At 34.9% G+C, this 24971-nt stretch overlaps 2 protein-coding genes across 7 annotated transcripts; one reads left to right on the forward strand and one right to left on the reverse strand.

Annotated features, from left to right (window-relative positions):
* The first annotated feature begins 231 nt into the window (after positions 1-231).
* LOC114178620 lies at positions 232-18615 on the forward strand. 3 transcript variants are annotated; one of them, XR_003603344.1, is made up of 25 exons: positions 232-583; positions 2573-2682; positions 3358-3523; positions 3623-3723; positions 3885-3957; positions 4042-4177; positions 4347-4507; positions 4758-4882; positions 4959-5058; positions 5125-5221; positions 7949-8000; positions 9104-9205; positions 9286-9432; positions 9605-9767; positions 9852-10094; positions 10213-10373; positions 12253-12381; positions 12622-12739; positions 12877-13072; positions 13717-13828; positions 13911-14065; positions 15046-16471; positions 16831-17025; positions 17675-18300; positions 18417-18615. XR_003603344.1 is itself a non-coding variant. In XM_028064626.1 (24 exons), exons 1-24 carry the CDS (start codon positions 451-453, stop codon positions 18149-18151), a joined length of 4878 nt encoding a protein of 1625 aa, XP_027920427.1. In that variant the 5' UTR covers positions 232-450; the 3' UTR covers positions 18152-18592. The 3 variants fall into 3 exon arrangements, 2 of the variants coding, with proteins under 2 accessions (XP_027920427.1, XP_027920428.1); XM_028064626.1 differs by having other exon boundaries at positions 17675-18592; XM_028064627.1 differs by lacking the exons at positions 232-583; positions 2573-2682; positions 3358-3523 and having other exon boundaries at positions 4042-4125; positions 17675-18592.
* Positions 18616-19674: 1059 nt separating this feature from the next.
* LOC114176165 lies at positions 19675-24697 on the reverse strand. 4 transcript variants are annotated; one of them, XM_028061109.1, is made up of 11 exons: positions 24412-24697; positions 24232-24336; positions 23836-23931; positions 23596-23712; positions 22526-23050; positions 21971-22335; positions 21791-21890; positions 21573-21632; positions 21233-21316; positions 20967-21083; positions 19675-20222 (listed from the first exon to the last, which is right to left on the reverse strand). In XM_028061109.1, the coding sequence occupies exons 2-11, from the start codon at positions 24289-24291 to the stop codon at positions 19920-19922; spliced, it is 1827 nt and encodes a 608-aa protein (XP_027916910.1). In that variant the 5' UTR covers positions 24292-24336; positions 24412-24697; the 3' UTR covers positions 19675-19919. The 4 variants fall into 4 exon arrangements, with proteins under 4 accessions (XP_027916910.1, XP_027916909.1, XP_027916911.1 ...); XM_028061108.1 differs by having other exon boundaries at positions 24232-24697; XM_028061110.1 differs by having other exon boundaries at positions 23836-23928; positions 24232-24696.
* Positions 24698-24971: the final 274 nt, after the last annotated feature.

The raw sequence follows: 24971 nt of genomic DNA on the forward strand, positions 1-24971 counted from the left end.
CAAAGAAGTCAAAGAATAAATGAAGATGAAGAAAGGTTCGGGTGCAGACGTAAAAGAAAGAAGGTGAAGTAAAGACTTGTCCAATTTTATTATAAATTTATAAGGATAAAACGGGTATTCTGTAATTTAGGGGGTGCAGGAAGAAAAACCCTTACTCCACCAGCCGACAGGATTAGGCCCGGTAAGGAAATTAGCTTGACCCCGTATGAAAATCAAAACAACTTTCTTTCTTTAACTCCTCTCCTTTGGTCTCCATCTCCAACTTCTGCACCAGGCTATTCCTAACTTCGCCCCGTCCCGCGATCTCACTGCTCATCTCTCCCTGGATTCTCCGCACTCCATTGCAGATCGATAATTGCAGCATTGGAAAGCACAGTTTCGGGTTTTCGAAAAAGCGCAAACAAGATTTGAATGTGGTGAAGTAGTGTTGCTGGTTTGGGAACGCGATCCATGGAGTGGACGACGCTGCAGCACCTGGATCTGCGCCACGTCGGCCGTGGAGTTAGGCCTCTGCAGCCTCACGCTGCTTGCTTCCATCCTCACCAAGCTCTTGTCGCGGTCGCCATAGGAACCTACATCGTCGGTGAGACACCAACACTATCTCTTTTCGTACCTCTTCGATTCCTCGAACTTAGTTTACCTTGCTAATTCGCAATTCAGTTTGTTTAACTGTGTGCTTGTTATGGTCGTTTGATGGTACTTAACTTGCACTGGAAGCACTAGTTTCTTAAGGCGCGCACTATAGTAGAAGTAATCTTGTGTACTGATTTGATCCGTGACATCTGAGCCGTTGGTAATTAACTACGGTTCTGCTGGGTATTCACAATCATCTACATATGAACTATGAAGCAGACACTCACTCAGACGCTCATATATATATATATATATATATATATTTGTAATGGTTGATGAATGCTCCTGCGGCTTAATTTGAATTGAAACTTTAGTTTTTGAAGGCACAAACACCAGTAGAAGCTATTTTTTATGTTGATTTGATCCGTGATACCTGAGCCGTTGTTAATTAACTACTTTTTTACTGTATATCTATAATCACCTCGTTAGGAACTATGAAGCAGACACTATCACCTCATGTTACATATTTTACCGGATCCAAGTTTGAACTATGAAGCATACATTCTTTCTCACTCTCTCTGAAACGTACATAAGCTCCTAGATTTGTAACATTTTGGTATATGTCATATTTTCCTATAAAGGTCTAAAATTGTGTCATGATCTTTAACATCTCAGCCAAAACTCCTGTTGTGCACCTATTTTTAAAACCTTGTTGCCAACACTTGCTATTATTGAGCCCTCTGGAACAACATATAGATAATTTCTCTCTACATCTTTCAGAAGGAAAATCATAAGCATATGCTGAGGAGTGGGGTTTTTGAGGAAAAAAGGGAAGGGAGTGAAAATATTTCATTTCTAATAAATGTTCTCTAATTAAATGAATAATAAATTTTTTAGAATCATAGAAACAAAGCGATAGATTAGTCTAAACTTGACATCAACCTGGCCTAATAGATTAGTCAAAATGTTTTTCATAAACAAATGATTTATTATGAAAGTTGAGAAAGATTCAAATGCAAAGGATAAAATATCCTTAAGGAAAAAAGATGTCATGAAAAACGAAAAGATAAAAAATATGGACGAAAAACATGCAACATTGCATGCCAGACACTTGAGGGTTTATCAAAGATACTCCTATATAAATGCAATACCGCAAAGAAGGTAGAAAACTTCTTGATTCCTAATGAGCTCAATAAAAGAGTCCAGAGAAAATTCTAGCATATCTTTCTAATAAAATACACCAAAAAATAGCCAACTCAGAACAATGCTAAATCTTTACAGCATGCCTAGCATTACTGAATCCTTCGCATTAATGCACAGAAGGCTGCGGAAGATTCTTGGGACAAACCCGATGCTCACCAAAACACAAGAACTTATTTTTCAAGAAAAGGAAGGTGCCAAACAATGCAAGAACAAATAACAGTCCACATTACACAACAATCAGGAGATAAACTTAGGGATCTTTGAATCTGAAGTAAATCATTGGTTTTAATCCGATCAGGAACAGTAGTCTGAACAAAGGATTTGATCAGGAAGGAGTGCATGATTTTCACAAGAACTTATTCTCAGGGCAGGAGGCATTGCTGTGAAATGAAGTGAGAAACTGAAAATAGGATTTGCAGGAAAATAAATCTTAGATGTTTAGAGACCAAATCCTCTTATCTTATGTGGATTAGAGGACAAATGGATTAGTGCAACAATGTCATAAGAGACTGAACTACTGTTTGTAGCTTTATAGGTTAGTAATGGCTGATATTGTCAAGTACTGTTAGAAAATATGGGTTTAGTAATGTATATGTTATTGTCCTTTCTTTTTTAAATTTAGTCGGGATTCTAATCGATCTATTGTCTTGTGTAAATAAAGTGTTTTCCCATATTTAGAACTCTTGTTTGAGTCTGAGTTGAGTGGACTTATTGTTGTTGCATGGTGCATTTCCTTTTGTGTTGACTTGATTTGGGTTTAACTGTTTTACTTGATGGTTTGTTTCAATGTATGCAGAATTTGATGCATTAACAGGAAGCAAGATTTCCGCTCTTGACATTGGGGCACCTGTTGTACGAATGTCTTATAGTCCTACAAGTGGGCATACTGTGATTGCAATCCTCCAGGTTGACCATAACTGAACTTTTCATGTGCCTTCATTCATCCCTCAAAATAATCCATTTTGCTGTATCTGAAATTCTTAGTGGAAAGTGTAGACATGCTTTCATTATGATGAAAGAAGGATGTAGTTTTGCAAAAGATTGTGGTTTGTTCAGAAACATTAATTTTCTCTCTGTTGCACACAAATGTTCAGGATTTTTTTTTTTTCTGTATTTTTGGCTATAGAGGTGGTAATATGCAAATAAAATCTTGATGGATGTATTGCGGATGATGTGGACAACATTTTAGGAATTAGGATCTTTCTTAACTGATGAAGTATTTGACCTGATGAAATCCAGAAAAAAAAAAAAATTAAAATTAAGAAGTTTCACTGAAAAGAATGTTTATATTATTCTTTGATTTTAATGTTAATGTTCATTTAGATACAAAAATGCTTAAGCACAGATTCTCCTATTCATTTCAACTTTTGTTTTTTTTTTCTAATCAGTTTTGATCTTTTATGAATTTCGTTTGTTTCATATTCTGTTACTTAGGTCTTTTTGCAAGTAAGACAATTCACTTGCTATTCCTGTTTTATTTTTTAGTTATGCCCCTCAATTGTATTCTATATTAGTTTATATATTGTGATTGGGCAGTTCTTTTCTTCTTATCGTGCCTGTTGGTTGATTTTACATCTGTAGGATTGTACAATACGGTCTTGTGATTTTGACTTAGAGCAAACATGTGTATTACATTCACCAGAGAAGAAGACAGAGCAAATTTCTTCTGATACAGAAGTTCATATGGCTTTGACCCCACTACAACCTGTTGTTTTCTTTGGGTTTCATAAACGAATGAGTGTGACAGGTTGGATATGCCTTATAATGTGTTTAAACAAATGTGTTTGTACTAGTTTGGTTACTGATGGTGATTGTTTCTGTTAAATATTTTTTTGCACAAATGAAGTTGTTGGAACTGTTGAAGGTGGTAGAGCACCCACAAAAATTAAGACAGACTTGAAGAAGCCTGTTGTCAACCTTGCTTGTCATCCTCGCCTCCCTGTTTTGGTAATGTTTTCACTGTGCATCATTTTAGGAGATTACATTTTCTTGTAAGTACATGTGATGTGGTTCTGGTGTAAGACATTTCTAGTGATGAGTTTCTTATGTTAATGATATACTACAATCCTATGTTTTTTGAATTTGACTGGATTGTTTTTCCATCACAGTATGTTGCTTATGCAGAAGGGTTGATTCGAGCATATAATATTCATACCTATGCTGTTCATTACACACTACAAAGTAAGATGATTTCTTACATATTAATTTCCTATAGATATGCTTTATATTAATAGTTTTTGTATTTATATTGTTTTTACTACTCAGTTGACAATACCATAAAGCTTGTTGGTGCCGGTGCATTTGCCTTTCATCCGACCCTGGAATGGATTTTTGTTGGGGACCGACGAGGTACACTTCTGGTCTGGGATGTATCAACTGAGAGACCTATTATGATTGGAATGTGAGTTTAATTTACTATGATCTGGTTTTTTTCTTGTACCATGATTGGGGCTTAGTCATTGTCACCTATGGTTTCTTATTTATTATTATCCTGTGTTTATATGTAAATATTTGAGTTTAGGCTGCTTCTTATGGTTATATGTAATAATTTTTTGTTATTGAAATTTCAGAAAACAAGTTGGCTCTCATCCTATAACATCAGTTGCTTGGCTCCCCATGTTGCGCTTACTTGTAACTCTATCTAAGGATGGAAATCTTCATGTTTGGGAAACACGTGTTGCAGTTAATCCTAATGGACCTCCCACTCAGGCTAATTTTTTTGAGCCTGCAGGTTGGCTATATTGACTCTTGCTGCCTTTACCTTGAATACCTGATGACTTCCTGTTGGTGTTGAATTTTGATAGCTTATTTTAATTACAATGCAGAATATTTCTGCTTCTACTTTTCCTCTCTCCTCGTAGTTATAGAATCTTTTAATAGATAGATATATAGTGAGAGAACATAATAACAATAGTCATACTTCATTCTTGTACTATTCTTTCTATGAGTGTTTGGCTAATATGTATTAAATTATGATGCAGCTATTGAATCACTTGATATCCCTCGCATCCTTTCTCAACAGGGTGGAGAAACAGTTTATCCATTGCCACGCATCAAATCTTTAGAGTTTCATCCAAAATTTAATTTAGCAGCACTAGTTTTTGCAGTTACGTGCTACCTTACTTTGTTTATACCTTGCTTGTATGTGAATGTGGAAGATAAATTGGTGTTTATTTTATCAGAATGTGACAGTAGCCGACAGTTCAAAAAATAGGGCCAGATACAGTAGAGAAGGGAGAAAGCAACTGTTTGCAGTTTTACAAAGTGCACGAGGATCTTCAGGTAATTGCTTTTCATTTTGTATATAATTAACATTAAAGATATGCTGATGGTAGAGGTGCTTTGCAGCATCTGTTTTAAGGGAAAAACTTTCTGTGTTGGGTTCTTCTGGAGTGTTAGCAGACCATCAACTTCAATCTCAACTACAAGAGCATCATCTTAAAGGGTGAGTTAGAAAATGCAGCTATCTAGAGGATCGGATGTCAATAGTCTCTTATAAGAACATGATAAGGTTAATTATGCTATGCTGTTTGGACTAAGGATCTATTTGGCTTACTTTTTATTTTGTTTGGTTTCATGTTTTCATTAATAATTACAAAATGTGTTACTTTGTTTTCAAAGTTCATTTTGTTTCCACCATTTCCTCTTCTAAAATAGGAAATAAAGTGAATATGGGAAATGGGATTAAAACTTTCTCTTAAACCACTTAGGCTTATATCTATTCTACTACTAAGAGTTTTATCTTGATTGGGTATCCTTCTATGGATCTTGATACCAATATCTGCGTATGGGTTTGGTCAACAAATCTACTAGTATTGAAGTTGTCGAAGTATTGTGTTTTAATTAGTGAAATTTGAAATACTGCACTGTAAGTTTTCTGATTTGTTTTGTTACACGCACGCATGCACTAAGTTGGTCATATCATTAGCCAATGTCACTATGGTGTAGACTAAACATCTTGAGTTGCGTGTGAAGTTTGCAAGCTTGAGAATCTGTAGATCGTTCAATATGTCCAACAACAACTAGGATACGCTCTATAATATCATCTTTCAATTTTGTTTCTGGGCCTGACTCACCTTGAAAATCAAGCTCATAGAATGAGTTGCACCCCATTTATATACTCTAATTTGGTTATATCTTGTTTGCCCTACATATTCTATTCTTTGTCATGGAAAATCCAATTAGATTATTACTGTTTAGTTTAGTTTTGGTCGCAGAGCTACTCTTGTTCAATCCTCTGCCTTTTGTTTTACACCTGTAGTGCAATTTTTGGTTCAGCCAGTTACCGCTGACCCAGGTGTCAGCAGGTTCTTATGTAGTTGAGGAAGCACCTCTGCATGTCTCTGGAGTGTGCTGCTGGGATGTAGGCTCTTAAGGGGTTGAGATCTTGTATCATGTAGAGATACGGTTAATTGTTGATCCTTATAAAGATTTTTCAGTCCTCAACTTTTAAGTTGATTTTGTGATGTTAAATTACACACCTCAAGCCCAAAATCTAGGGGGAACGTCTCAAGTGAAAACTTTTGCTACTGTGAGAAATGAAAACAATAGATGTAGACCATAGAATCATGTTTTAATGGTTAGGATTAAAAGATAAATGCACATAGTTTTCTTAAGTAGTCTTATGGTGAGTAACTAATTTTTAATCTTGATCATATATGTAGGGTTGGATGACTTATGTTTATATTTCTTACATTCTTAAAACGGGGACTGTTTTTACCACACACACACACACACACATATATATTGTAGTGCCAGCATGAGAGGTGAAAGAAGTAAATCTTGATCAAATAAACATACAAAGATGGTCAAGATTATTTTCTTCAATTTTAATCTTAACCATCCATTTTAATAATACAGTTGATGCTCACTTCTATCATCTCTTACCTAATACATTTATATTTACATGTTAGAGTATTTATCTTTGTATTCAATTATTCTATGCATTTATGTTCTAAAATCAAACCAGTATTGTTATTAATGACTTTTTTATAATATCTTTTAAATTTGTTTCTTCCTGTTACATTAAGTCGTTGTCAGATATGCATAAGTTGTTACAGTAGCCTTGACATTCTTTTCAAATTATTATATGATGATCATTGTAAAGTGGAACATAAAGGAGTGTCTTTTCTATTTTATTTTTAAATACTCAACCTTAAATAAGATGGAGATACATATATATAGAGATGTCAAAATGGAATTAAACTCATAAACCAACTTGGCTCACCACGGTTTCAAGTTGTGGGTTGGAAAAAGTTCTTTTTTTTTTTTTTAAATGTGGATTAAATTGAACTTGATTTGGTGGGTTTGAGCTGGGTTGACTTGTACCCTCTAACAACAACTTTTTAGTATATTTTTTACCATTTTTTCATATTTTTATTATAATTATTTACTACTTATAATTATGTAGGCTGGCAATTTGATCTTTTCAAAACTAGATTGTTGTTCAATAATGTTTGAATAATTTGGATGTTTAATTTATTTGTTGGAAAATTATGACACTTTAATTTTTAACTACTATCTTTATAATAATTTAATGTTTGGAGAAATAGGTAAACACTTTGATTGTATTGTTATACAAAAATGAGTTGAGTTAATCCATTTTGATTGTATTGCAATAAGTATATAAAATAAATTGGAACAAGATATCTTTAAGTGAGTCAACCCACTAACCCATCAATCTGTGCTGGGTCGAATTGGGTTACAAAATATTTGGTTCACCAAAAGGTGAGCCGACCCGGATAAGTCGGGTTGTCTCACTTTGGCACCCCAACATATATAGCTGAAAACAGTGTTCTATTCTATTTAGTATGCACCAAATGCAAAATCAGGACACTGTTATATTTTGTTCTATGCCTACCAAAAATAGTTCTAAGTAAACAAAACAACGGCGTTCCATTCCATTTGTTCCTATTTTGTTCTGTTCATGCTACCTTGGGGATGACTTGGTAGGATCAGTTGCTTCTCCTGTCAAATTGTGGGGTCCAAGATAATCTATTATTTCATAATCACTATACACACTCCAAATTTAGTCTTCTGGTAATTGTTTAGTTTAAGCATTAAGTTATCAGTTTGAAATTTGACAATGGTTGGATACTTCCCTAAATTGTGCTTAATTATTTTTTCCGTAAGGATCTGATGTCACTGTTGATATCTGTACTATTTATTGCAGCCAAGGGCATCTTACGATATCAGATATTGCGAGGAAGGCTTTTCTTTATAGTGTATGTTTCTAATTTTATTTATTTATTGTTGTTATTGAATTGGAGTTAATGTTGCATATGGAACTGATCTTCTGCTGTTATCAAATTAAGACTAAAGACAATAAGTTGTCTTCAAGAAATAACAAAAGAAACATCTAGAATTGAGTCATGTAACAGGCTTATCAATCTCTCTTCATATGTAACAGAGAAAACACTCCAGAGTGTTTTATAAGGAAAAAGGAGTTGGGTGTGGGATCCTTGTTACGTGTTGTCTTTTATAAGGTTAAACCCAAAGGACAACTAGAATTCACAATACAGGGTTATTAGTTGTACCAAAAGGAATAGTTCTAACACTCTTTCCACATACATTAAGCACTCTTTTATTTTTAAGGGTTAAATATGTTTTTGATCCCTCAAGTTTCAGTGAATTTTGGAATTAGTCCCTCATCAAAACTTTATACCAATTTAGTCATTCATCTTTCAAAATGTGTGAATTTAGTCCTTTTAACCAAATTTTGTTAAGTTTATCTGATGTTTCAAGCGCATTTCATGATAGTATTTAAGTTAACATTGAAGCAAAAATGTGTCAAACAGTGTAAATAATTTAAATACTATCATGAAATGCGCTTGAAACGTCAGATAAACGTAACAAAATTTGGTTAAAAGGACTAAATTCACGCATTTTGAAATATGAAGGACTAAATTGATCAAAAATTTTGATGAAGGACTAAATCCAAATTTCGCTGAAACTTGAAGGACCAAAAACATATTTAACCCTATTTTTAATTACTGACACACTCTACCAATACATATTTTCGTTGTATCTAAGGTTTTGGATACAATGGGGTCTGATGAACGTATTGGTGCATCACAGGCTTTACTAAAGCCATGTCTTCTAAATGGAATAAGGAGAAAAGAAATTGAAGTCCTTAGGGTAGACCCAATTTTTATACAAAATGTATTCCAGAGAAAATCTGCTGCAGATCAATGAAACATTTTTTTTTTCCTGTTTCCACATACTATGTCATTACATTATGCACTTTAAGAGACAAAGAAGTGAGAGGTCTGCAATTTTGTTTCTTACATCAAGTTTTTCTTAATGATACCTTTACATACTTTTGTAGCATTTTATGGAAGGCCATGCAAAAATTTCTCCTATATCACGCTTGCCCCTTATCACTGTTCTTGATAACAAGCATCATCTGAAGGACTTTCCAGTTTACGAGGTATGATTCATGTAACAGTTTGTTTTGAAAAATTTGTTTTATTTTCTGTTCAATCAACTGACGCCATTGTGCACTGCCAGCCTTTTCATTTGGAGCTAAATTTCTTTAGTAAAGGAAACCGAGTTCTGCATTATCCTGTCAGGGCATACTATATGGATGGACTGAACCTTATGGCACATAATCTTTCTTCTGGATCTGACACTGTCTACCGGAAGCTATATACTTCGGTAACATAGAGAGTAGTATTTTTGACAAACATCATTCTGTATTTGTGATTTTTTGTTGAGATTTTCATTTTACATAATATTGATTTGCTGGAAGTATTTATATATTTCAACCGGAAAATTATGCAAATTTGGCATATTCATCCTTGTAATGTTATTCATTATTTTTCTATAGATTCCTGGAAATGTGGAGTACAGAGCAAAATACCTGATACACAGTAAAAAACAGCGCTTATTTCTTGTAGTTTATGAATTTAGTGGTGCAACAAATGAAGTTGTGCTCTACTGGGAAAATAGTGATGCACAGGTAGCAAACAGTAAAAGCAGCACAGTAAAAGGTATTTCTAACTGGAGTAAACTTTTTTCTCAGTCAGGTTTGGGTCATGTGTTACATCTTAATAATTCAAGTAACCGTCTTGTAGGTAGAGATGCAGCATTTGTTGGCCCCAATGAAAATCAGTTTGCAATCCTTGATGATGACAAAACAGTATTGAGTGTATATACTCTACCAGGAGGGGCCTCTCAAGAAGCTAAGGACAATGAAAATGTTTTTGAAGAGAACCCAACTGCAACTGCAACTGCAGAGACAACTGTTGGTTCAATTCGTGGCCCAACACCGTATATGTTTGAAACTGAAGTTGATCGCATTTTTTCTACTCCATTAGGTGCTTGAATATCTCAACCATATGTGAATCCATTTATCTGTCCATTAACAGACAAATTCGTCACTTGTTGAAATTAGAATATAGCATTAAGTATTGAAAGTGATTTCTGTGAATGTAGATTCATCTTTGATGTTCGCTACTCATGGAAACCAAATTGGAATTGCAAAGCTCATACAAGGGTACCGTCTATCAACTTCAACTGCCAATGGCCAGTACTTATCAACTAATAGTGAGGGGAAAAAGTCAATTAAGTTGAAAAGAAACGAGATTGTACTTCAGGTATCATTTAGAAGTGTGTGTTTCAATTATGGTTACCAAATAGCTCTTAAGTGCATCTTTGAAGTTAAGTGAAAATAGTTGGAAAATATGAGTTAGAAAAAGAGGGAAACAAATTGTTTAGTAGTCTATGTGTTGGTGAAGGTTGGGTTTGCCTCATGGATCTCCAAAAACAAGTGTTAATTTTACAACTTTTGGAACCAATAGAGAGATGCTAAAATGCTTTCATGTTGTTCTCAATTTGTAGTTCTGTGGTTATTTTGTTGGAAAAAAGTGCTAGAATTTTGTGGTTGATTCTTTGGCCTTAGAGTTCATTTGGATACTTCTTTGTGTTATGCTAAAGGACTTTTTAAGGTGGTTGCCACTGGTAGACATTTAGAGTAATTTTTCAATGTTACATGTTTCCTGTCTTGCATATGCATCTCCTTTCATTGAAACAATATGGAGGGTAGTTGTCTGTGGGTATAATTTCTAGTAAAAAATTACTTATACAATTTATGTTGCAATGTTAGAAAGTCACTTGGTCACCTATGTGTCATCAATTACAATCACTAACGTGTGACTCGTAGGTATGTTTAGGTTTGCGTTGCCTAAATATATGACTTAATACAACCTATAATGTTTGGACATTTTTCACCTTACAAGTTAATTTATTGATCACATTATAGTATATAAGTGGATGTAAACCCTATTTTACAAATCAGTTTTATAAAGTTGATTTAGGCCCAAAGCTCACTTTTTAAGATGGTTTTAGAGTTTGTTATAGCAAGGTTTGTTATGCTTATTGGGTCACTGACAATTGGACCACTCACAAATATCCAGTTCTACACTTAATGTGTCCAATTTTCTCAATGTGAAAGTGTGCTTTGAGATGTCACATCAATTTGAGCTATGGTCAAATTATAGTATATGAGTGGATGCCAATTATAGATCCATTGTCCAACTGTTTGTATTACCAGTTTTCCATCCTTCTGGTCTATAGCCCTAGGCATTTGGAGGTTGGAAAGCCGCCTGAAATTTGGTCACCCTTAGGTTGGGAAGGGCTACGTATGGAAAGGTTGACTAGAAAGGCTAAGTTAAGCATCATAAACTATAGCCACTAAGATGCAAGTCTTAGGCGTTCTTAGTATAACATTGACTAGAGATGTGATTTAAATAGATTCTATAAAGCTTGAGCAGTCCTTGCTTTTGAAGTGAGTATTATTGGTTTGAGTTAAGCTATTTCCAAATTCTAAGAAACCATAAAATTGACTCACTCAGATATAAGTGGTATTAGAGCCTATTTTAGATCCATTGTTGGGACACCTACATTTGTCATACTCCAGCTGGTGTTCCTAAGTGTGAGGGGAGTGTTGGAAAGTGACGTTAACTGCAGTAACTTCTACTGTGGTTGCGACCTCTTTGTCGACTGCCTTAATTGCAGTCTCTATAGGGATGATATAAAACTTATAATCTTGGGTAGTGCTTACTTCACTAGTTGTATTGTCACACTCCAGCTAGTGGCCCTTGGGGTGAGGGGCAGTGGTAGAAAGTGACGTTAACTTTGCAATCTCTTTTGTGGACTGTCTTAATTAGTGGTGGTTTAGTCCCACAACAATTAGAGATGTGATTTAAATATAACTTATAGATCTTTGATAGTCCTTACTTTACATATTGGTTTTGTGGGGTTGAGTTAAACTCATCTAGTTTCTTGAAGTAAGAATGGAAGCAATATCTAATGAGCCTTTTCTATCCTCCCCCTATCCATCCAAAATAAAAATGGTTTCGAACCTTCATTCTTGCTTCAGTTGATTATTGTGTTCCTTGTTTGTGGAAATATTATCTAATAGCTCTTTTACATTGTTCTGCTAGGTGCTAATATGTGTTTCTTCAAATTTGGCAGGTGCACTGGCAAGAAACTCTTAGGGGATATGTTGCTGGAATATTAACAACACAGCGAGTCCTTATTGTTTCAGCAGCCCTTGATATACTTGCTGCCACTTCTGCAAATTCTGATAAGGGACTTCCTCCAATATCCTTTATACTTATTTCTATACAACATGAACAAACCATTTATTTACACTAGTGAACTGACTTGTTAAGAGGAGGGGATTGGAGGGAACATAATTGAAGGGGAGGATTTCTTGGAAACTCTTTTTCCCTGCCTCTGCTCCAAACTAATAGACCAAAGAGTTTGTTAAAATTCTCCCTCCTAATTTTAATTTTTTGTGTCACATATATTCTCTTTGTGGAAACCTTAACTCATACTCACTTTAGATCTCTATTGTGGGTTGGGCCGGCCCTCCTTTTTTCTACTGCTACTACTATCAGTATACTTGGTTGGGATGGAAAAGTTAGGCCTATCCTCTCAATCAGTATGCCTTATGCGGGTAATTTTTCTTGCCGCTTGCTAGGATGTCATAATCTGTTAACCATAAATTATTTGATACGCATATTCTATTTATTTTCAACTACTGTACATTTCTTTGTGCAGTCCTACTGATCTATTTATGAGTTTCTCGTGCAGTGTTGGTTGGTTCTTTGAATGACCGATTGTTGCTTGCTAACCCCACGGAAATCAATCCTAGACAAAAGAAGAGGGTTGAGATCAAAAGCTGTCTTGTTGGTCTTCTTGAACCAATTCTTATTGGATTTGCCACAATGCAGCTAAGTTTTGAGCAGAAGCTTGACCTGTCAGAAATATTATACCAAATAACATCAAGGTTTCCTTCTTTTTTTCCTTTAAACTTCTAGAAAAATTCAACTTATGTTTATATAGTGGAAATATTTAGGTAACTTTACCTAACAGGTGCAGTTTGATGTGCATATTTCCATTTTGCTGAAAGTTAGATTATTACCCAAAATTGGTTTAAATAAATCAAATAGTAACACAATATGGTGTTAGTAATTTTTATGTGTTACCGAGTCATATGTATAAAAGTCGAGGCTTAGGTACCATATTTTACTTTTTTTAACTATTAGTTCATGAATGACTACTGTTGGCTTTTTAATTGGTTTCTGATTGCTGTCCTAAAATGCCTTCACAAGACAAGATGATTAAGGATGGTGAAGACCTTAACCATTACAACAGATTATAAAAATCATATAGTTGATGCGGTTAGAACGAGGGGAGCCAATGCTCGAGTTTTGACCTTGACCTAGAGCCATGACTTAAGTAACTTTGAAATGAGACTTCACGCCGTATTTTGTATAAATTCGAGTGGCACCAAATTTCTGATATATACTACACAATGAATCATATCTAATGGGCATAAAATCTGGGTTGTAGACTTCAAAAACTTTTGGCTTTTGCATAAATTTATATTAAAGCTTGTAACACTTGCACTGTTCTTTTATTGGAGTGCAGGTTTGACAGTTTGCGCATAACACCAAGGTCTCTGGATATTCTTGCTAGAGGATCTCCTGTCTGTGGAGATTTAGCTGTGGCTTTGTCACAATCAGGTCCACAGTTCACTCAAGTAGGCAACATAATTCCTTGCTCTTGGCATTTTCGTTTTTGGTTTATTTGAACATATGAGCAGGTGAGTATTTTCATCATAGGTGATGCGCGGTGTTTATGCTGTGAAAGCTCTTCGTTTTTCCACTGCTTTATCTATTTTGAAAGATGAATTTCTGCGTTCCAGAGATTACCCAAAATGCCCCCCCACATCTCATTTATTTCACCGGTTCAGGCAGTTGGGTTATGCCTGTATCAGGTAGGCAAAGTTGGAAATTTGATTGTGCTTTTGATATTTCTGTTGTACATAAAAGAATTATTGAACTATGATGTACGTTTCATTTATTCCTAATTAACTTGAACTATATCTTAAAGATTTTAATCTTTTTTAATATGTTAAGGTTTTGTTTTTGTTAGAATATATGAAAAATATGAGTTCAAATTCTCTATTGAGTTTTTCGTATTATCCCTCTACTGTACTTTTAAAATACACTAATATTGGTATATTAAAAAGGTTTTTAATATATTTTAAAACATTAAAATTAGCGTCAATTAGTGTATCTTAAAGGTTCAACATAGGAATAACATCAAAAACTCATCAAAGAATCCAAATTGGAAAAAATCTTATAATGTTTCATTTCACATTCTTGTGATGATATCTTTGAGTCATTTAGAATATCTTAGATTATATTTTAGGAAATTTTTCACATTTCCTTATAATCTCTAAGGATTTACTTCAATATCTTATAGTTTGCAATTTATTTTCATATTTAGCTAAGGTAAAGGGACATGGAAATATATAATAAAGATACAAATATGATTTCTACACATGCTTCTATGTTTTCTGTTATTCAGTCCATCCATTTGTTACCGTAGATGAGTAGCATTGATGAAATGGATAGGGTTTGTGTATTATATTATGATTTCTATTTATTTTTGTTTCTAGATTGATTTGCTTTTTGGTTTTGTTATTGATTGCCTCTTACTCCTTGTATAACGCTTCAAATTGTCTTTGTCTGGCTTTAGATGTTTATCTTGTATGTTGCTTATATCAATGTTTTTTTTTCTTTCATTTTATAGCTTAGATGTGTTGCTTGATCTAGTGACATGCATCTCTTTTGTGAATGTTGGAACTTTGAGCTCCCATAAATTATGTTTTGGCGTGCAGCTGGTACTGAAAGTTATTTGAATGTCATGATCTACAAGTTTGCTACTTTTCTAATTGAAGGTTATTTTCAGGTTTGGTCAATTTGATAGTGCAAAAGAAACATTTGAAGTTATAGCAGACCATGAAAGTATGCTTGATCTGTTTATATGCCACCTGAATCCAAGTGCCATGCGGCGTCTTGCTCAGAAATTGGAAGAAGAAGGTCTTGACTCAGAATTGAGGAGATACTGTGATAGGATATTACGAGTTCGATCGACTGGATGGACGCAAGGTATATTTGCCAACTTTGCCGCTGAGAGTATGGTTCCAAAAGGACCTGAATGGGGTGGTGGAAACTGGGAAATTAAAACACCTACTGCTGTGAAGGATATACCTCAGTGGGAGCTTGCTGCAGAAGTGACACCATACATGAAAACTGATGATGGTACAATACCATCCATTATTGTAGATCATATTGGTGTGTATTTAGGCTCAATCAAAGGAAGGGGCAATATTGTAGAGGTGAGGGAAGATAGTTTGGTTAAGGTTTTCATGCCTAAAGGTAATGATAATAAAATAAATGGACCTGAAGCATCTTCTGTTAAATCTGTATCTAATCATCAATCGAATGTGGTTGGTAATACCAAAGGCGATTCATTGATGGGTCTGGAAAGCCTTAACCAACAGCTTGTCAGTTCCTCTGCTGATGAACAGGCCAAAGCAGAAGAAGAATTTAAGAAATCCATGTATGGAACTGCTGCCGATGGAAGCAGTAGTGATGAAGAAGGAGTATCCAAAGTAAAAAAGTTACACATAAAAATACGGGACAAGCCAATTGCCTCTTCTACTGTGGATGTGAATAAGATTAAGGAAGCCACTAGACAGTTTAAACTTGGTGAAGCGTTAGCTCCACCTACAAGGACCAGGTCCTCAACTGGTGGAAGCCAGGATCTTGGCCAGATTTTGTCCCTGCCTCCAGCAATTACAGGGTCAGATTCTTCTACTGTTTCGACTCCTGGTGACATTTTTGGTACAGATACATTGACTCAACCTGAACTCGTTTCACAGCCAACTAGTGGCGTTGTGAGTGGGGGACTTAAAGCAGGACCTATTCCCGAGGATTTCTTTCAGAATACAATTCCATCCCTTCAAGTGGCTGCTGGATTACCTCCTGCTGGAACTTTTCTCTCTAAGTACACTCCAGGGGTTGAAAATATTAAGACAACTACTAATCAAGTTGGTGCTTTTGAAGCTGATGCTACTCTTCAAGGTGGTATTCCCCCTCAAACCATTCAACAACCCGTTGTTTCAATCGAGTCCATAGGACTTCCTGATGGTGGTGTCCCACCACAATCCTCATCTCAGGCTGTGGTCATACCTCACTCTCAGTTACAGGCTACCCAGGCTCAAATTTCTAGTCAACCTCTTGATCTTAGCATACTTGGAGCACCAAAGTCTCCCGATTCAGGGAAGACTCAACAAACTGGTTCTCAACAAATTGCTGTGCATCCTGGACAGGTATGTAGAAAGTAAAATGCAGTGATATCTGAATGATACAGGTTCCATGGTTCTCTGAAATATTTGTTCCTTCGTGAGTGTCAAGGAAAGAATTGGGTAGTAATGCGAGAATTAGATGATCTGGATTGAACTTAAGTCACTAGAGAAGAATTTTCATGTCATAATTTTTCGGATGCTAGAGAAGAAATTAGGACAATTTGCCTGAGAAAAGATCTTGATTTAGCTAGTGTGCTTATGAACATGATAGGTTATTTCGTTGGATAATGACACAACTAGGGAATTAGCTTTTCTCTGAACCTGCCCGACATATACATTGTTTCATCATTGTTTCCAATATAATGTCATGAATCTTCTGACAGGTTCCTCGTGGAGCTGCTGCTTCTGTATGTTTCAAGACTGGACTTGCTCACCTGGAGCAAAATAATCTTTCAGATGCGTTGTCTTGCTTTGATGAAGCTTTTCTTGCCTTAGCTAAGGAACAATCTCGTGGAATCGATATAAAAGCTCAAGCAACAATCTGTGCTCAATACAAGATAGCAGTCACTCTTCTCCGGGTACTGAACGCAATTGTTCAATTTTAAACGCAGGTCCCATAGGATGGACATCTTATAAAAATGTAGACAAGCTTTTTTTTCTCTAGGCAATAAGCACAAAATCCGTGTTAAGACTCCTGATATGCTGTAAGTGATGTCGGGTGACTCCTGTTGAATAGCTGAAGTACCAAGCAGGGCAAAAAAGACACCTTACTCTCTACATTATAAGGCTAAAGGGGCTAAAATCCAATTGATTCAAACTTTTCGAATGATACACCTCTTATGTTTGATACCATATACAGCTCAATATAAACTCTTATTAGGCCAGTACTACACATTCTAACCAGTTCATCTGAATATATGCAAAGAAAATGTCATGTTTTTCCCTTATCTATTGTTATTTTATTTGACAGCACAGTTCACAAATCACAAGCTTGTTTGTTGAGATTGGGTACTAGTTGAATCTAAGCTGCAAGACAGAAAATAAATCGTTATCTACACTATTGAAGCTGAAACTATTTTTTGTAAACTTGCGCAGTAAAGTCTTTAACCTTGCAGTCTACAAATGTTGGCTTTCTCTGTTTAGACATGAACCTTCGAAATTGCTTCGACTCTATAGTTTTGTAATGCAGTGGATGATTGTTAAATTGTATTACCTTTATTCTTGCAGGAAATTGGACGTCTGCAGAAAGTCCATGGTCCGAGTGCAATAAGTGCAAAAGATGAGATGGCTAGACTTTCACGTCATCTTGGTTCCCTGCCACTTCTAGCTAAGCACAGAATAAATTGCATTCGAACTGCCATCAAAAGAAACATGGATGTACAAAATTATGCCTATTCGAAGCAAATGTTAGAATTACTGTTGTCTAAAGCACCTTCAAACAAGCAGGAGGAATTTAGAAGCCTGATCGACCTGTGTGTTCAGAGGGGTTTGGCAAACAAGTCCATTGATCCTTTGGAAGATCCCTCACAATTCTGTGCTGCCACATTAAGCAGGCTGTCAACCATTGGATATGATGTCTGTGATCTCTGTGGAGCCAAATTTTCGGCCGTGACTGCACCTGGATGCATTGTCTGCGGAATGGGAAGCATCAAGAGATCAGATGCTCTTGCCGGAGGAGGACCAGTTCCCTCTCCGTTTGGTTGAGTGTCTCAGATGGATTATAATCTTTGTTATATACGATACGACCTTTGCTACCCCGCGGAAAGTATTGCAAATAGAGACAACCTTGTAGAGAAAGTATACAAGAGATTATGGGGTATCAAATATTGCGCCATATCTGGAGAGATTATAAGGTTTATCATCTATTGCGAACACTGCTTTCGAGTTTTGATGCGATTGTGGGCTTTCTCTTTTTTTCCTATGATTCATTGCTTGTGATTACTGAGCGTGTTGTTCTCCTGTAATGTAGTTGTATTGAGCCTTTGCCATGATAGAGAAACGAAGTTGCAGATCAATTGCATTTGGTAAATATTGCTCTCGTCCTTTACGGTCAGTATACACATTCGGCTATGCATGTAAATTTAAGATGGGATCTTATTTGATGTGCATAAAAGAAAATCGACATATTTTTATCCAGTATGATGTGAAAATCCCGGGGAATAGTTATTGCACTTGTGTTTGTGTGAAGATATTTCAATTTAATTTACGGAATGAGTTTATCGATTAATAGTTTTATCATATTATTACAAGGAATCATTTAATACACGGAAAATATAATTGAAAACAACAGCTTAATATTTTTAATTAATTTTTAAACTATTATTATTAAGTGGAGTACTGTTAACAGACTGGCGTCAATATATTCTTTCATTAGTTAAACTTCATTAAAAATTGAGTTTATTCGATTGGACATCAGAGTTGTACTATATTATATCTGATATTTTTCATTAAATAATAATGTCTAGAGAATTTGATATTTAATAACAAAGTCTAGTTAACATGGAGTTTAGATCTAGACATTGTTTAGGAATAAAATTAAATCTAGATATTGTTTAGATATCTTAAACGGTCTTTGGTAAAATAAACCTGAATTTTCATGTTACTTTGATTAATCGTTGAATTTCCAGGGAAAGCAATATGAATATTAATCGATAACGGATATATAATCATACAGTTTGTTATTTCTCCTTAATAAAACATTATTTTACTCTATTCTAAATTAACAAGAAGAAAAAAATAATAATTCTTCCTTTCCTTTTGTTCTAGTTACTTTCTTTCCTTCTGTCATTTTCTATTTACTAATGAAAGCATTGCAGTGTACAATATTTTCGTCGATCCACTATATTGTTTTATACTTGAAAATTTATCGCGACCTAAAAGCTAATATCGGTTGATTTTTATATTTGACTTAAAATTTTCTAAATTGCGTGTGTATTTTTTTAGAATTAAAGATGTATAATTTAAATGATAAATTACACTTATAATTGATTATATGTATAGAAGCTAGCTCATAATGAATCACTACATACACACAGATGACCGATTAGATATAATAGTTAATATGATTTTTAAGATAATTATAATAAAAATCACCAGTTAAATAATAACATAAAACTGAGCATACATGAATTTTTCCAGTCGCTGCTCAATTTTGTGTATATTCTTACGCCAACAAAAATCCACGGGATGCTGACGTTGTTAAACGTTGTTCTATTTGGTGCCATGGGTTAAACCAACATATGATATTATTATAAACCCAAAAAGTTGCAGCCAAAATGAATGTCTAAGATTTAAAAACTCTCCATTTCTATGTATATCTCCGAAAAGCATAACTAACCAGCAATGACCCAAATGCCAAAACCCATTCCCAACTGAGAAAACATTACGCGTTTTGGCTTATGTACTTTCTGTGTGAACCACCAATGTACAAAAAACCCACCACATCAAACTTTAAGAAACCAGTTCTCAGAACTTACTGGTGTAAAAGTAACCTGAAACTAAAATCATAGGGCATCATTTGTACCATCTGTGATAGAGAATCTCTTCCCCTCTTTTCAAGGCATTCAACTGCTTGGTTTCTCATTTCGTCAGGTAGTTGGAGGCAGACCCAATCCAACAAAGATTCTAAGTCCTTTGCAAAGTCCAGTAAATACCAGTCCAACAACTTGGGGATTATTAACTTGTTTGATTTTGTGATACCAACTGAAGCTTGTAAATAGTCTCTCTTTGCTGCTTCTAACTCATCATCAACTTGTGATGCTGTATAAACTCTCACCTAAAATAAAATATAATAAAATAAAATAATAACACAGTAATCAACATCCTTGTGTAAAATGGAACAGTGGAATTGGAAGAACATTCTATATCTTATAAGGGGCTTGGTTTCATGTTTTGGATGTGATGTTCGTAAACTAATTATAACTTCCGTATCCAAAAGGTGTTTTTTTTCCCAACAAGCTTCCAAATACGCTCTTATGGTGTGATTGATTTTATGTCATGTGGAACCAAAATCACGTCATGATGTATAAAGCTTCTATTTCTAACCTTATAATTACTGTCTGCAATGTGAAATTAATTAGCTTCAGGTTTCTTACTATAGAATCAATATGTCTGACAATGGCAAGCTGTGCCAGAAAATTTTCAATTCTAATTTGATTTAAGAAATTTTAGGTGCAGAAGACATGATATTGGTAACATAAGAACTTCTCCACAAGCATTTGGGATCTGACAAACTTTTCCATAAATACTTCAAAAAGAGAAAAATAAAAGGAAAATTGAAGTTATTTACTTCCTATGCTAAAATAACTTGTGTATGTTAATCTATGGAAGCTCTCTCATATAATTTTTCTGAGTTTTTATTTTTAACTTTGTGTAAGCTAATTTTAACATGTGAATTTTATTTTTCTTGTTTATCCCCTTCAGAAATGTTTATGGAAAAACTCATCTAGACTGTCCCTAAAGCTCAAAAACATTGCCACATAAAAATTTTATCTTGTAAACTAAGATAGAAAACACATACTGCAGGTGAAGACCAACTTCCACAGGAAAGTGCAAATGTTACTAAGGGCTCAGACCATTCCAGGCCAAATATGCTTTGTGCTTTAACCTCATCATTTTTTGCAGCTTTTGGACACGTCTGTCACAGGAACCCAAGAGGAAATTAAGTTTTTTAGGGCATTCAATGCAGTAAGTATAAAAGCACAAGAACAAAAAAAATGAAATAAAGTCAACTTTATTTTCTATGAACTCTAAATTCAAAAGAAAGGACAAGATTTTTGCACTTACAAACTTGAGGTGATAAGGCAGTCTCAAGATGAAATGCTCCAGGGTAATTGCATTGAGTAACTGGCCCCCCACTACAATAGTTGCCTGAAACATTCATTGCCCTTTCTTAGTTAATTAACTTGGACATTTTATTAGACAGATATATAGAAAGGACATTAATACTCAGATAGTGTTTTCTAGAAGCATACAGGTAAACTAAACAATCACTACAAGTTAGACAGAAGAACCAGATATGCTTCTACTGCTTTGAATATTCATGTTTAATAACATCATCATCAGTAACAATAACAAACATAATATTAATGAATGTTGAGAATATAGCCCAAATAAATGTATGTACCTTCTGCATTAATGCTACAACCATTTCTGGACTCTCAGGAATGCCATGCTCTAAATATGCCTACAACATTGAAACCAAAATCATTTAAGATGTTTGTTCTCAGTATGTTTAGCAAGCTCAGATGACGTCAAGTTCAACTCAAATCTAGAACTAAAAGACCCAATTCTTCCGCCGTGCATTTTAATGATATGCAATAAAGTAGCACAAAGGTGTCTTACATTCATCATGCAGGAATTGTAGACGTTTATCCAGAATGCAAGTTTTTCTTGATGAGTAAGACCCTTTAAGTTGAGAGAAGCTAGTTTCCCAAGTAAGAACCTGAATTTTTGGGCAAGATTAGATAGACACCCATAGTTTCCTCAATCAAAAACAGTTAATAGCAGTCGATAACTACTTACTTTAATCTGTGGATCAGAAACACAGCATTTGATGCCCGGTTCATATCAACAGTGGAGGCTTTGACTTCACATAATCTTTTATATGGACCGACTTCTCTTGTTTTGGATTCTGAACAGATACTATAAGGATCACAAAATTGATCCTTTTCCTTGCCGAATTGGTTGAAAGCTGATGCAGAGCGCGAAGGCGTTTTTGCTTCCCCAATTTTGTCCTTGGATGTACCAATTCTAACAAAAATGCTACTCAAGCACTTTACAATATCCTCTGAAACTCTATTCGGTGTGATATCAACTTCTGACACCTTATCATCTGATGAACTTGAAGAACTCTGAGCCCTTTCATGGTCTGCTAATCTCCAGTCCAACTGTGCAAGCAAAACAAAAAACAATGATGTTGAATGTACAGAACAATAAACACTAAGTACATGTTGGATTCAGCTTAATTTGAAGAAACATCCACTTATTATGTTAGCTATAACAAACAAGGAGTTCCAAACCTCAAGTGACAGATTGAAATAACTTTGAATGATATTTGTGAGGTTATCATCAAGGTACCTGTAACCTCAAGTGATCCATGCACTTCTCAGCTGATTCTTGCTTGAGCGGAGATTTCTTTATTGGAGAAGTAACTTTGGTTGGTGTTTTCTTTTCCGGTGATTGTTTATCCTTCACAAAGTTACCAAATGATCGATTCTCTTTTCCCCTTCCCTCTTCCGGGATAGATGAGAATGAATCTTGTTTTCTGTGCAATTGCTTTCCATGGACTAGCTTCCCAGCGTGTTCATTGATAGTGTCAGAAGAGAACAGTAGTTTTCTGCTGGAGGCACTTCTGGCAAGAGAAGGATGAGGCCTACCCATCATAGTTGAATTGAACTCACTTTGAGACATAGATTTTGATCTCTGATGCTTGGAACTCCTGATTGTGTTTTGGTCAATAGGGTCATTCAAATTCTCTGCATTCCTCTTGGAGGAAATGTACACAGCTTCCTGATATAAACCTTGACGAAAGTTCACAACCTGCTCTTCAAGTCTAACCACCTCCTCCTCCAACACTGCTACTTCAGCCAACAGCTCCAATGTCTAGAACAAGTACACACATTTCTCATTACTCTCCTTGTATTCATAAATCAGCAAAACAACAGTAAAAATAGTAACAAAATTTCAACTCAATTCCTTAACTACTTTTTGCTTCGCTATTCTAAAGTTTCACTTCAATTCAATGCAAAACTTTATTCCACATATCATTGAGATAAAACTTATACTAATTAAAAAATAATGCCAGCAATACTTACAAAACTATATTAACTTTTAATGATAAAAAAGAAATAGTGATTAAGTACTATAATTCAAACCAGGGGAATTGAGTCTAGCGAAAGGAACCAATCCCTCAACATGAGATATTCATATTTGAATGTCCGCTGGAAAAAGGAACCAGTCCCTTGATCGGGATTGAAGCAATGAACAAACTCATCGTTTTAAAGTGATGGGGTGTTTTGATTTCCGTTTCAAACAATTCAGACTTATGTTCATTACAGTTCCTATTGATTTGGAATGTGTATTAACAATAAAACACACTTAATGTGTGTGATTAAACAACAGAGAGAGAGAGAGAGAGAGAGACTAACATAAGGAGGAAGATAAGGAGGAAGACGAGGCAGAGATCCCAAAGGCCTTGTGAATGCTCTTTCTAAAGCTCTATGAACATTCTCTTCATGTCTGAGCTTCCTCTTCAACTTATCTACCTGCATTTGCACCAACCTTGAAAACATGAAGGGCTAGTGATTTTGCAGAACGAACCAAAAAATTCGATGAAAGAAAAAAGGGAACACAATGTAAAAACAAGGTTTGAAGAAGATTCAAAGTACATCTTGAATCAAAGCCATTTTCCTTTCTCGATTGGATCGGCGCCCATTCTTGTGCCCACCCATTGTTCTCTTCCCTCCAGTTTCCATCTTCCCCTGCTTTCCACATCCACCAATAAGCAAATCATCATCATAAAACTCAATTTCCCCCCACTCAAAAAAGTTAAATAAAGTAAACACCACAAATAAATAAAATAATTAAGTATTCGTTTCGTAAAAGAAGCTGAAGAACCCAGTTTAGATTTGGATCAAAAGCGCACACCTTTTTTCATCAGTTAATAAGAATCATTCACAAACGGTTAAAGAAGCCTAGTCTATGCTTCAAAATGAAGTTTTTTCTTTCTTTTATTTCAAAAAAAAAAATAAGAATGTAGTAGAAGAAGAGGAAGAAGAAGTTACTTTAGAATCATTTAAAGGAGGTTTCACCGAGTGAAGAGTGGTGCGTGTTCTGCTATTCATTTCTCGTTCAACTTTCTCGCGAAACGAGAAAGAGAAAAATGAAATCTGCTTCAAAAAACTGGGTTACTCAAATGCAAAAGCTGGAAGCATTGTGAGACGGAGAAGAAGGTGGTTTCATACAATTGAGGAGCGGGAAATGGGGAATGCGAGTTTTCTGCAAAAAGATTTTTTTTTTTTTCTTATGCTTTTGTGTGCAGAATAATAATAATAATATTGTTGTTGTTGTTATGACAAATCTTGAACAGAGTGAAAGATGATAAGAAAGGGCCAGAGCAACATAAGAAGAAGCAAAACGACGAGGTTGTCCAGTTTCTTGCTTCCTCCAAGTAAAGCCTTCCACTTGGTTTCCTTTCAGTAGCTACACCAACCAACCTCTTCTTCACTCAAATTAACCAATAAATTTAGATCAAATAAATAAATAAATAAAAACGCCAAACCAATTAATAACATGCTACTTATTAATTGCAACTCTTTTCAACAGTAAAGATCATTCTTTCCTGATGATAAATATAGTTGAATCACAATTTAAAGTTTTTTTATTTATAATAATTATTTTGAAAAATCTATCATATTTTAAATGAATTGGTTGTGCAAAAAAATAGTTGATAATACATAAAGATTATACTTTTCTTGACAAAATTTTCATTTTCGAGAAATTTTTTCACACCCTTGACCAGGTA

This window comes from Vigna unguiculata, chromosome 3 (genome assembly GCF_004118075.2).
Source record: "Vigna unguiculata cultivar IT97K-499-35 chromosome 3, ASM411807v1, whole genome shotgun sequence".
NCBI classification, from domain to species: Eukaryota; Viridiplantae; Streptophyta; class Magnoliopsida; order Fabales; family Fabaceae; genus Vigna; species Vigna unguiculata.